At 47.9% G+C, this 13,376-nt stretch overlaps 1 protein-coding gene and 1 long non-coding RNA gene across 4 annotated transcripts in view; one reads left to right on the top strand and one right to left on the bottom strand.

Annotated features, from left to right (window-relative positions):
• EPB41L4A (erythrocyte membrane protein band 4.1 like 4A) overlaps nt 1–13,376 on the bottom strand; it is a 180,509-nt gene that overhangs the window by 87,983 nt on the left and 79,150 nt on the right. The window contains exon 3 of the mRNA XM_038532143.1: nt 9,569–9,620. Coding sequence (XP_038388071.1) covers nt 9,569–9,620 — 52 coding nt within the window. The remainder of the gene's footprint in view (nt 1–9,568; nt 9,621–13,376) is intronic.
• Nucleotides 1,213–13,376, top strand: part of LOC111094968 — a 32,195-nt gene continuing 20,031 nt past the window's right edge. For all 3 annotated transcript variants that reach the window (XR_005356496.1, XR_005356495.1, XR_005356494.1), the window contains exon 1: nt 1,213–1,496. This is a non-coding gene — a long non-coding RNA (uncharacterized LOC111094968). The remainder of the gene's footprint in view (nt 1,497–13,376) is intronic.

The raw sequence follows: 13,376 nt of genomic DNA, 5'->3' as shown, positions 1-13,376 counted from the left end.
TGTAACAGCAGGACCTCAAGTCTGCAGATATCTGTGCAGGTTATGGGTTTACATGTTCACAGACACAGGGAAAAAGATCAAATATTTGAGGATGTTGCCTGTTCTTATCCCTAGTGAGGTCATGCACAATTTCCATTTGTTGGTAACTTCCCCACTTTTCATGTTTTCTACAACACGTGTTTTTTACACAATGAAGAAAAATCAATGATAGAACCGATGGTTAAAAAAAAAAACCCCAAAAAAGATAAAAGAAAAAATTTAAAAAAAAAGAAAAAAAAACCACCCACCTACTAGTATTGCAAAAAGTAAAAAAATGTATCTGCCTGAAAGCAAGACACAAAAAAATTGGTAGAGCCTCGGAACATCAATGCTTAGCAGCGGGAGGACCACTGAGGTCTACACAACACACACATACGGTCCTGCGACCGAGTACACGGCAGAGGGGCACTCGGTGCTGATCGGGAAAGATGTGCCATCGCCTTCGGGCGCCAGAGGTATGATCCCTTTTTGGTAAAAAAGAAAGTCAGCTATTCAAATATGTTCCCCCCCAAGAAGAATACACCAGAAACGACTAATGCTGGCCGGCCTTGGGGAGAACTGGGCCCCCCAGCCCCCGGCTTCCATGAGGCACAGTCCACACATCACCCTGGGATAGGTCTCGAGTGTAAGGTGCGGTGGTTCGGGGCGAAGGGAGTCCCCCCGCCAGGCTGTGTAGCACACTCCTCCCTCGCACACTCCTCCCTTGTGTATTTATTCCTGCGTGTGCGTGAAAACGTTACAGTCCACGCTTAACCAGGGTGGTCATTTTCTTTCCATATATAGGTCTCCCTTTTTTAAGAAAAAAAAAAAAAAACCCACCAGGGAGGCTGTGCGGTGGGAGCACGGGCAACACCGGTCTCCCCCCCCCCCCCCCAAGAACGTGCCCTTGTGCATCCAGGGACACCAGAACCGGGCTCGGTGGATGGAGCAGCGGAGCCGGGCCACGAGGCCAGGCCAGGGGACACCCCGAGCCCGTCGCCGCCGCCCGCGAGCCTGGAGCCTGTTTCTGAAGCCGTTGCCCTGGGAGGCCGGGCCGACGCCCAGGACCCGCTGAACAGGCCCCGGCGGGCGCGGCCACCGTCGCAGGAGCGCAGGCGGGCGCAGGGCGGACCCAGGAGTCGGCAAGGCGCGGCCCGGCCGGAGGAGGGCGCCGGAGGGCACCGGAGCGCCCGGAGGCCCCTGCCCAGGAGGAGAGCCGCGGAGGGGGCGCCCGCGGTCGCACGGAGGGTTTAACGCCGCCCCCAGCGGCTGGGGTGCATTCTGTGTCAAAGGGTTCATGCCTCTGAAAAGATGATTTAGGAGGAGGGCGAGACGGCGGAAGAGCGCGGTCCCCAGTCACCTCCCCACCAAATTACCGAGACGACCTTCACCTCATCCTGAAAATCTACGAATTCGGCCTGAGAATTAAAGAGAGACCAGGGAATGCTACAGTGAGAAGAGTTCGCGCTTCTATCCAGGTAGGAAGACGGGGAAAAAGAAATAAAGAAACAAAGGCCTCCAAGGGGGAGGGGCCCGCGAGGAGCCGGGCTGAGGCCGGGGCGAGTGTCCCCAGGACAGGAGAGCCCCGTCCCGGAGGAGCAGGAGCTGCACCGACCTTCCCGGGCGGAAGGGGCTCGCGGGGAGTTGGAGCAGGACCCAGGAGGGCGGGGATGCCCTCGGGCTCCCGGGGACACTAACAGAGCAACTGCGCGCCCAGGAGAGTGCGCCGAGCTCCCTAAGGGCTGCAGCGCGCACGGCGGGACCCGGAGCAGCTCGGAGGGGCTCGGGGGCGGCTCCGCGGAGGGGGCTGCGGGGCGGGGGCAGCTCGGGGGGCTCGGGGGCGGCTCCGCGGAGGGGGCTGCGGGGCGGGGGCAGCTCGGGGGGCTCGGGGGCGGCTCCGCGGAGGGGGCTGCGGGGCGGGAGCAGCTCGGGGGGCTCGGGGGCGGCTCCGCGGAGGGGGCTGCGGGGCGGGAGCAGCTCGGGGGGCTCGGGGGCGGCTCCGCGGAGGGGGCTGCGGGGCGGGGGCAGCTCGGGGGGCTCGGGGGCGGCTCCGCGGAGGGGGCTGCGGGGCGGGGGCAGCTCGGGGGGCTCGGGGGCGGCTCCGCGGAGGGGGCTGCGGGGCGGGAGCAGCTCGGGGGGCTCGGGGGCGGCTCCGCGGAGGGGGCTGCGCGGCCGGGGAGCGCGAATCCACCAGCGCAGGCTCCGGAGCACAGGGCGCCGGACACAGCCCAGGATCCCGCCTCCCCCGGGACTGGCAGAGGCCGGGAGGGCCCAGGACAGCGAGGACGCTCCTGCCCCAGCTGAGCAGATCAGCGGCCCCGCCCCCCCCTCCCCGCCAGCATCCAGGCCCTGCAGACGGAGAGCTCTGTGGTGACTGCGGGGGCTGACTCCACGGCTCCAGACCTGGCCCTGCCACTGCGGTTGTTCCTCCTGCGGCCTCACGGGGTAAACTATCCCCACTGAGCCCTGCACCAGGCAGGGGCAGAGCAGCTCCCCCAAGTGCTAACACCTGAAAATCAGCACAGCAGGCCCCTCCCCCAGAACACCAGCTGGACGGACAAGTTCCAGGGGAAGCCAAGGGACGTGAAGTACACAGAATCAGAAGATACTCCGTCATGGCTTTTGTTTTGTTTTGGGTTTTTTTTTTTCTTTTTTGCTTTTTGATTTCTGATTGCTTCCCCCACCCTTTTTTGTTTTTCACCTTTCTTATTCTTTTTCTTTCTCTTTTTCTTCTTTTTCCTTTTTTTCTTCCTTTTTTCTTTTTTCTTTTTCTCTTTTCTTTCCTTCTCTCTCTTTTTCTCCTTTTCCCAATACAACTTGTTTTTGGCCACTCTGCACTGAGCAAAATGACTAGCAGGAAAACCTCACCTCAAAAGAAAGAATCAGAAACAGTCCTCTCTCCCACAGAGTTACAAAATCTGGATTACAATTCAATGTCAGAAAGCCAATTCAGAAGCACTATTATACAGCTACTGGTGGCTCTAGAAAAAAGCATAAAGGACTCAAGAGACTTCATGACTGCAGAATTTAGAGCTAATCAGGCAGAAATTAAAAATCAATTGAATGAGACGCAATCCAAACTAGAAGTCCTAACAACGAGTGTTAACGAGGTGGAAGAACGAGTGAGTGACATAGAAGACAAGTTGATGGCAAAGAGGGAAACTGAGGAAAAAAGAGACAAACAATTAAAAGACCATGAAGATAGAATAAGGGAAATAAACGACAGCCTGAGGAAGAAAAACCTACGTTTAATTGGGGTTCCCGAGGGTGCCGAAAGGGACAGAGGGCCAGAATATGTATTTGAACAAATTCTAGCTGAAAACTTTCCTAATCTGGGAAGGGAAACAGGCATTCAGATCCAGGAAATAGAGAGATCTCCCCCTAAAATCAATAAAAACCGTTCAACACCTCGACATTTAATAGTGAAGCTTGCAAATTCCAAAGATAAAGAGAAGATCCTTAAAGCAGCAAGAGACAAGAAATCCCTGACCTTTATGGGGAGGAATATTAGGGTAACAGCAGACCTATCCACAGAGACCTGGCAGGCCAGAAAGGGCTGGCATGATATATTCAGGGTCCTAAATGAGAAGAACATGCAACCAAGAATACTTTATCCAGCAAGGCTCTCAGTCAAAATGGAAGGAGAGATCAAGAGCTTCCAAGACAGGCAGGAACTGAAAGAATATGTGACCTCCAAACCAGCTCTGCAAGAAATTTTAAGGGGGACTCTTAAAATTCCCCTTTAAAAGAAGTTCAGTGGAACAATCTACAAAAACAAGGACTGAATAGATACCATGATGACCCTAAACTCATATCTTTAAATAGTAACTCTGAACGTGAACGGGCTTAATGACCCCATCAAAAGGCGCAGGGTTTCAGACTGGATAAAAAAGCAGGACCAATCTATTTGCTGTCTACAAGAGACTCATTTTAGACAGAAGGACACCTACAGCCTGAAAATAAAAGGTTGGAGAACCATTTACCATTCGAATGGTCCTCAAAAGAAAGCAGGGGTAGCCATCCTCATATCAGATAAACTAAAGTTTACCTCAAAGACTGTAGTGAGAGATGAAGAGGGACACTATATCATACTTAAAGGATCTATGCAACAAGAGGACTTAACAATCCTCAATATATATGCCCCAAATGTGGGACCTGCCAAATATTTAAATCAATTAATAACCAAAATGAAGAAATGCTTAGATAATAATACACTTACACTTGGTGACTTCAATGTAGCTCTTTCTACCCTCGATAGGTCTTCTAAGCACAACATCTCCAAAGAAACGAGAGCTTTAAATGATACACTGGACCAGATGGATTTCACAGATATCTACAGAACTTTACATCCAAACTCAACTGAATACACATTCTTCTCAAGTGCACATGGAACTTTCTCCAAAATAGACCACATACTGGGTCACAAATCGGGTCTGAACCGATACCAAAAGATTGGGATCGTCCCCTGCATATTCTCAGACCATAATGGCTTGAAATTAGAACTAAATCACAACAGGAAGTTTGGAAGGACCTCAAACACGTGGAGGTTAAGGAACATCCTGCTAAAAGATGAAAGGGTCAACCAGAAAATTAAGGAAGAATTAAAAAGATTCATGGAAACTAATGAGAATGAAGATACAACCGTTCAAAATCTTTGGGACACAGCAAAAGCAGTCCTAAGGGGGAAATACATCGCAATACAAGCATCCATTCAAAAACTGGAAAGAACTCAAATACAAAAGCTAACCTTACACATAAAGGAGCTAGAGAAAAAACAGCAGACAGATCCTACACCCAGCAGAAGAAGAGAGTTAATTAAGATTCGAGCAGAACTCAACGAAATTGAGACCAGAAGAACTGTGGAACAGATCAACAAAACCAGGAGTTGGTTCTTTGAAAGAATTAATAAGATAGATAAACCATTAGCCAACCTTATTAAAAAGAAGAGAGAGGAGACTCAAATTAATAAAATCATGAATGAGAAAGGAGAGATCACTACCAACACCAAGGAAATACAAACGATTTTAAAAACATATTATGAACAGCTATACGCCAATAAATTAGGCAATCTAGAAGAAATGGACGCATTCCTGGAAAGCCACAAACTACCAAAACTGGAACAGGAAGAAATAGAAAACCTGAACAGGCCAATATCCAGGGAGGAAATTGAAGCAGTCATCAAAAACCTCCCAAGACACAAAAGTCCAGGGCCAGATGGCTTCCCAGGGGAATTCTATCAAACGTTTAAAGAAGAAATCATACCTATTCTACTAAAGCTGTTTGGAAAGATAGAAAGAGATGGAGCACTTCCAAATTCATTCTATGAGGCCAGCATCACCTTAATTCCAAAACCAGACAAAGACCCCACCAAAAAAGGAGAATTACGCACCGATATCCCTGATGAACATGGATGCAAAAATTCTCAACAAGATACTAGCCAATCGGATCCAACAATACATTAAGAAAATTATTCACCATGACTAAGTAGGATTTATCCCCGGGACACAAGGCTGGTTCAACACTCGTAAAACAATCAATGTGATTCATCATATCAGCAAGAGAAAAACCAAGAACCATATGATCTTCTCATTAGATGCAGAGAAAGCATTTGACAAAATACAGCATCCATTCCTGATCAAAACTCTTCAGAGTGTAGGGATAGAGGGAACTTTCCTCGACATCTTAAAAGCCATCTACGAGAAGCCCACAGCAAATATCATTCTCAATGGGGAAGCACTGGGAGCCTTTCCCCTAAGATCAGGAACAAGACAGGGATGTCCACTCTCACCACTGCTGTTCAACATAGTACTGGAAGTCCTAGCCTCAGCAATCAGACAACAAAAAGACACTAAAGGCATTCAAATTGGCAAAGAAGTAGTCAAACTCTCCCTCTTCGCCAAATGACATGATACTCGACATAGAAAACCCACAAGCCTCCACCCCAAGATTGCTAGAACTCATACAGCAATTTGGCAGCGTGGCAGGATACAAAATCAATGCCCAGAAATCAATGGCATTTCTATACACTAACAATGAGACTGAAGAAAGAGAAATTAAGGAGTCAATCCCATTTACAATTGCACCCAAAAGCATATGATACCTAGGAATAAACCTAACCAATGAGGTAAAGGATCTATACCCTCAAAACTATAGAACACTTCTGAAAGAAATTGAGGAAGACACAAAGAGATGGAAAAATATTCCATGCTCATGGATTGGCAGAATTAATATTGTGAAAATGTCAATGTTACCCAGGGCAATATACACGTTTAACGCAATCCCTATCAAAATACCATGGACTTTCTTCAGAGAGTTAGAACAAATTATTTTAAGATTTGTGTGGAATCAGAAAAGACCTTGAATAGCCAGGGGAATTTAAAAAAAGAAAACCATATCTGGGGACATCACAATGCCAGATTTCAGGTTGTACTACAAAGCTGTGGTCATCAAGACAGTGTGGTACTGGCACAAAAACAGACACATAGATCAATGGAACAGAATAGAGAACCCAGAAGTGGACCCTGAACTTTATGGTCAACTAATATTCGATAAAGGAGGAAAGACTATCCATTGGAAGAAAGACAGTCTCTTCAATAAATGGTCCTGGGAAAATTGGACATCCACATGCAGAAGAATGAAACTAGACCACTCTCTTGCACCATACACAAAGATAAACTCAAAATGGATGAAAGATCTAAATGTGAGACAAGATTCCATCAAAATCCAAGGAAGAACACAGGCAACACCCTTTTTGAACTCGGCCACAGTAAATTCTTGCAAGATACATCCACGAAGGCAAAAGAAACAAAAGCAAAAATGAACTATTGGGACTTCATCAAGATAAGAAGCTTTTGCACAGCAAAGGATACAGTCAACAAAACTCAAAGACAACCTACAGAATGGGAGAAGATATTTGCAAATGATGTATCAGATAAAGGGCTAGTTTCCAAGATCTATAAAGAACTTATTAAACTCAACACCAAAGAAACAGACAATCCAATCATGAAATGGGCAAAAGACATGAAGAGAAATCTCAAAGAGGAAGACATAGACATGGCCAACATACATATGAGAAAATGCTCTGCATCACTTGCCATCAGGGAAATACAAATCAAAACCACAATGAGATACCACCTCACACCAGTGAGAATGGGGCAAAATAACAAGGCAGGAAACCACAAATATTGGAGAGGATGCGGAGAAAAGGGAACCCTGTTACACTGTTGGTGGGAATGTGAACTGGTGCAGCCACTCTGGAAAACTGTGTGGAGGTTCCTCAAAGGGTTAAAAATAGACCTGCCCGATGACCCAGCAATTGCACTGCTGGGGATTTACCCCAAAGATACAGATGCAATGAAACGCCAGGGCACCTGCACCCTGATGTTTATAGCAGCAATGGCCACGATAGCCAAACTGTGGAAGGAGCCTCGGTGTCCAACGAAAGATGAATGGATAAAGAAGCTGTGGTTTATGTATACAATGGAATATTCCTCAGCTATTAGAAATGACAAATACCCACCATTTGCTTCAACGTGGATGGAACTGGAGGGTATTATGCTGAGTGAAGTAAGTCAGTCGGAGAAGGACAAACATTACATGTTCTCATTCATTTGGGGAATATAAATAATAGTGAAAGGGAATATAAGGGAAGGGAGAATAAATGTGTGGGAAATATCAGAAAGGGAGACAGAACATAAAGACTCCTAACTCTGGGAAACAAACTAGGTGTGGTGGAAGGGGAGGAGGGTGGGGGGTGGGGGTGAATGGGTGTGGGGCACTTGAGGGGATGAGCACTGGTTGTTATTTTGTATGTTGACAAATTGAACACCAATTAAAAATAAATATATTATATATAAAAAAAAGTGGTCAAATTCTTCCAAGCAATTAAGGGGGGAGCCTGTGGCCCAGAGCTAAAAATGGCAGGGATTTGAGGATAATGGCATTTGCAAAGTTATTATCATAAAGCTTTTCCTCTAAGTTTTGGTCCCTGCTGCTTTCTCAGGTCCACTGTGAGACATAGGTTGTAAGCTTTACTGCTTGACCCCAATACCTGGAATCGGGCCTGGAAAAGAGGAGGCAGGCACTGGAAGAATCAGTCACAGAGAAGGATGTTGTTATAGGCTGGGTCATGCTCTCCAAAAATTCATTATGTTCAAATCCCAACCTCCAACACCTTAGGAGGTAACCATGTTTGGCCATCACTTATTTGAAGTGGTGATTAAGTTAAAATGCGGCCAATGGAGTGGGGTCCTATTCTAATAGGACTCGTGTCCTTATAAGAAAAAGAGATTCCAAGGATGTGTATAACCAGAGGAAAGACCATGTGAGGACACTGCAAGAAGGTGGCCTCCAAGCCAAGGAGAGAGGCCTCAAAACCAAACCTGCCAACATCTTCATCTTGGACTTCTGGCCTCCAGAACTGTGGGAAACAGTGATTGTTGCTTATACCAACCAGGGTGCAGTACTCTGCTATGGCAGCTCTAGCAACTAATATAAGATGTGAATAAATATCCATGTTTCATTACAAAATAGTACTACCAAATTTTAAAAACTGCCAGTTATTTTTGTATGCTAAAATTCCTGTCCCTTTTATTGATTACTTCTTTTGTTTTGGATATTGTATACGCCACATTTGTATTGTATTATATTTACAGTAATTCACAATAGATTTGATTTTGCTATTCTAAGATGCTTCCTGTTTTGTTTTCTAAATATAACCAACTGAATTTTTCGAAGGGTGTTTTAGGAAAGATGACATTTAGATCTCAAATTCCACATGCTGACCCAGCAAATTCAACCCAAGACCCTGCATCTTTCTCACAGATATGTTTAGGCTGATTAATTAGATGCTTACCACTTCAAGTATCTGACCTTGATGAAATTAATATAATGAAATACTAAAATATGATTAAATATTAAATTTCCTTAATAGTTATAAAAAAAATAAAAAGATAATTAAAAAAATATGACTCTGCTGCACACCCAGGGCCGGCCTGCAGGGACCCGCGTGCGCGCATCCCCGTGAACAGAAACCTGGGCCCCAAAGGCCATAGTTACAGAATATACGGCCTCAATGTGACACCCGGCGACTGCAGAAGATCCCTGCTGGTAAGACCGGGGCCCCCGAAAACACAGGGGGCCCCGAAGCCATGGAAAGCCCTCGGGACACAAGGGCACGTCAGAGCGTGCGAGACGCAACACGCTCCCGACCCTGAGGAGCTCCAGCTCTTGGAAGGTCGGCGGTCGACCCTTTTCTTCAAATCAATGCCTCTCTGCCTTTTTCTTTTTAAGGTGAAAATATAAAGAAAAAAAAAAGTTCTAAAATCCCTGGCAAGTCAAAGGCGGGCAAAATGGAGTATGAAGATGTGATGTACTTAGAGTCCGTATCGACCGAAAAGTCCCCAGGGTTAAAGGGGGAGTCTGGCCGCACCCACAACACCCACATCCCCACCCTGGGGCCCGAGCTCATCCCTGGGGCCCCGCGCCCAGCCACCCCAGGATGCCACAGCACCTCCAACACCCCTGAACAAAATTAACACGAAATACCTACTGTTGATCAGTTCTTTGTGTTCAGCGAGGGTTCTTGCAGGATCCAGCCAATACTGTGAGGGGGGAAAAAGGGTAATTGTACGCGTTAGTTGTTTTTCAACAGCCTTCACTTCAAGCATGCTTGCAAAGTATTATTTTAAACGACATTGAAATAATAAATATTTGGCTTATCGCATGCACAGAAAAATGCAGGTGAGAGCTTGCTGCAGCTCAGACACCAAGAGCAAGACGTTGATGCTCAGAGAGGAGCAGAGGAGGGAACAGCGCTCACAGGCCTTCGAGGACGCTCCCCTAGCGACCCAGATCAGGAACACCCAGGTGCTGGCGAAGGCGGCCTGCGAAGCCTCCCCACCCCCCGACCACCCCGAAGGCCCTGCACCCGCTGCTCCTCATGGGATGCGCTCATCCTCCTCGCTCCCCGTCCCACCCCTTCCAGGCAGCACCGACGGGCACCAGGAAGGGGCTGCAGGAAACCAAGGAGAGGCGCTCAGCGCAGCAGCCGAGCATTGGCGTCCCAAACTCTGTATCTAAATCAATACAATTTTTATTCTCGACCTAAAATTTTCAACACGAGCACATAGGGGTTTTTTTATTTAAATTCAATGAGCCAGCATTCCAGTTTTCAACAATTCATCAGCTGCATATAACGCCCAGGGCTCATCACATCACAGAGCACATAGTTTTTTAAAAAATCTGGAACATCAGTACCCTTAGGATGTTTTTTAAGTAAGAACAGGTCTGGGGAAGCCTGGGGGGATCAGCGGTTGAGCATCTGCCTTGGACCCAGGGCATGACCCCTGGGTCCTGGGATCGAGTCCTGCGTTGGGCTCCCCACAGGGAGCCTCCTTCTCCCTCTGCCTGGGTCTCTGCCTCTCTCTGGGTCTCTCATGAATAAATAAATAAAATCTTAAAAAAAAAAAAAACAGGTCTGGAGGGTGAGCTGGTGATGTCGGTTCTGAACACGCTGCATCGCGGATCCCACCTGAGACACGTGCAAGAACACTCTTACTCTAGAGCCAATACTTGCCACCACTTGATAGCCCCGGTCTGCATGTTTTCTGCAGGCTTCTGGAGGCCTGACTACCGTCCCTTAAAGCAGCTACTATCAATGTCACCACTTCATAAATGGGGATACTGAGGCACAGAAAAGTCAGGAGGGTCGCCCGATGCCGTACAGCTGTCCCAGACGTTGGGGTATAGATGACTGCAGACAGTCTGGATAAAGAGTCTGCTCCTGCTTCCTGAGACGTGTGGGGGTGGAGATGTACCTGGGGGATCACCTGAGCCCTCGATGCACCTGGGGGATCACCTGAACCCTCGACAGGCATAGAGATATGGAGCCGACGGAGGAGTGGGAGAGTGCGGCATACCCGACAGTGGGAAATGAGAGCTCCGCCCGGGCAGGGGCTCCGGCACAGTCTAAGCTACACGGTGTAATGGTCTGAGGTCAGAATAAGTCACAGCCTTCACCCCTCACAGTTGTTTTTCTCGTGATACGAACTTCTAAGAGCCTCCCTCCCGGCAACTCTCAAAGGACCAACACAGCGGAATCCACTGCAGTCATCATGCTGAGCACTGATCCCCAGACCTCATAACTGGGAGGTCTCACTTTCTGTCCACCTTAACCCCCTCCGCTCCCCACGCCCTGGAAGCCACCAGTCTGTTCTCTGCATCTAGGAGCCTGGTGTTTGCTTCTATTTTTTTATTTTTATTTTTTTAAAGAATCAATCGATTGATTGATTGATGATTGATTGATTGGAGAGAGAAGGTGCACGTGCAGGGGGCGGGGGGGAGGGAATCCTGCAGCTGACTCCGCACTGAGTGTGAAGCTGGGTGCAGGTCTCCATCCTACCCACGCTAGGATCATGGCCCGCGCTAAAGTCAAGAGTCAGATGCTTAACTACGCCACCGGGGGCCGCTCTGCTTTTCAGACTCCACGTATACGTAAGATTATACAGTGTTTGCCGTCCTCTGTCTTATTTCCTTAGGCTCAATGCACTCAAGGTCCATCCGTGTTGTCACAAGCAGCCTATGAAATATGCCATTTTTACAACTGCATGATATTCCATCCTGTATACGTGTTATATCTATAATCAATCCATGACATACGAGTGTGTGTGTGTGTGTGGATATATATATATATATTATATATATATATATAATATATATATATTTATATATATATAAAAATCCCACATCTCCATTCATCCATTGATAGATGCTCAAGCTGTTTCCATGTCCTGACTAGCAAAGTGTCGATCTGTAATAATCCAGCAGGACAGACTTCCTGTCTTCCTTTCAAACACAGAGAACTCACATCATCACTCACACATCTTATCAGTCATTATGGACACTTGCCAGAACATGAGGTCAGAAAGTGAAACCTCACACTGCAAAATACAGTGAAATCAGGGTGCAAGAAAGAACACCCTTTACCCACAGCGGGGCCTGCCTGCTAGCACCCAGCGGAAGGGCCATCTCTGCTCAGTAACACTCCGAGTGTTTGGGGGCAGTGGGAAGGATACAGACAAGCACACGGTTTCATATTTTTGATGGAATTATTTCAGGGACAAATAGTGCCAGAAGCAGACACGTTACACGACCTGTATCCAGTTAGCGCGTCAGAAAAATGACTGACAAGACCATTATGGTGTTTAGGACGAGGCAAAGGAAAAGTCATCATCAAGACTAAATAGGGCTAAGCAGAAGAAAACCTGAAAAGGGGAAAAAGGGGGAACTGCTGTCATGGGAGCAAAATGAGATTTCAAGGACTCATCAGGGTCGATTGAACCCACAGGTCAAGAAAGTAAGTGCTGCAAGTGTCACTTGGACTTAAGGGCGAGAGCCCCTGAGGACAGTTCCAGAGCCGGGATGGCTACCGACGCTGAACCCTGAGAGGTTTAGGAATGAACAGGCTTCGGGAAGTGGAGACCATGCTTCGTGGAGGTCATGTGTGACACGGAGGGATCAATATGGCAGCAGACGGATGAGTGCATGGGAGTGGGGTAGGGGCCCTTTAGCTGGGAGGGACCTGAGCATGCCCAGACCCTGAGCGCAAGGAGGGAAATGCGGGAGAGGCTAGAGATACAGGAAAGAGGTGGTAAGACCCAGGCCGGTGGCACTGGGCTCTTGCATCGCGAGACGGGAAGGAAGGGTGGGTGTGTGCAGAGGACCAAGGAGCTGGGGAGCTACCAGCTGGCTGTTTTTATTGTGTCGATGAAGGAGACAGGAGGTCCCTGGGGGGAAGAGGACAGTCACACACTGGTGCATCTCTAAGCTTCCCCGCCCCCCACCCCCGACCCCTGAAGTCATGGGGCAGGAGATCCAACATGCTCGTCCCCAAAGCCAAGCTGAATTTCATATCCTGAGAAAAGCTCTATGTATCGAACTTCTGCCCTTGACACAGCAATTTGTACAGGAGCCCCCAAGTCAGACAGGACGACTGTTCGTTTTGAAGCCAGAAGCAATTCTGGGACATCACACTTCTCATTACTGCCTTCCATACCAATTAGGGCGCATCTTCAGAAACCTCCAGAGGTCTTCAGGAGTCCAGAGCAGATTTGATCTTGCCTCTTCTATCCTCCCGACTGTTTCCTCCTTTCCCCTCCTCCACATTTATTTATTTATTTATTTATTTATTTATTTATTTATTTATTTATGAATGATAGACATAGAGAGAAAGAGGCAGAGACACAGGCAGAGGGAGAAGCAGGCTCCACGCAGGGAGCCCGACATGGGACTCTATCCCGGGTCTCCATGATCGCGCCCTGGGCCAAAGGCAGGCGCTAAACTGCTGAGCCACTCGGGGA

This window comes from Canis lupus, chromosome 3, assembly GCF_011100685.1.
Source record: "Canis lupus familiaris isolate Mischka breed German Shepherd chromosome 3, alternate assembly UU_Cfam_GSD_1.0, whole genome shotgun sequence".
Classification (NCBI taxonomy): Eukaryota; Metazoa; Chordata; class Mammalia; order Carnivora; family Canidae; genus Canis; species Canis lupus.
This window is presented reverse-complemented; position numbering and strand designations above follow the sequence as displayed.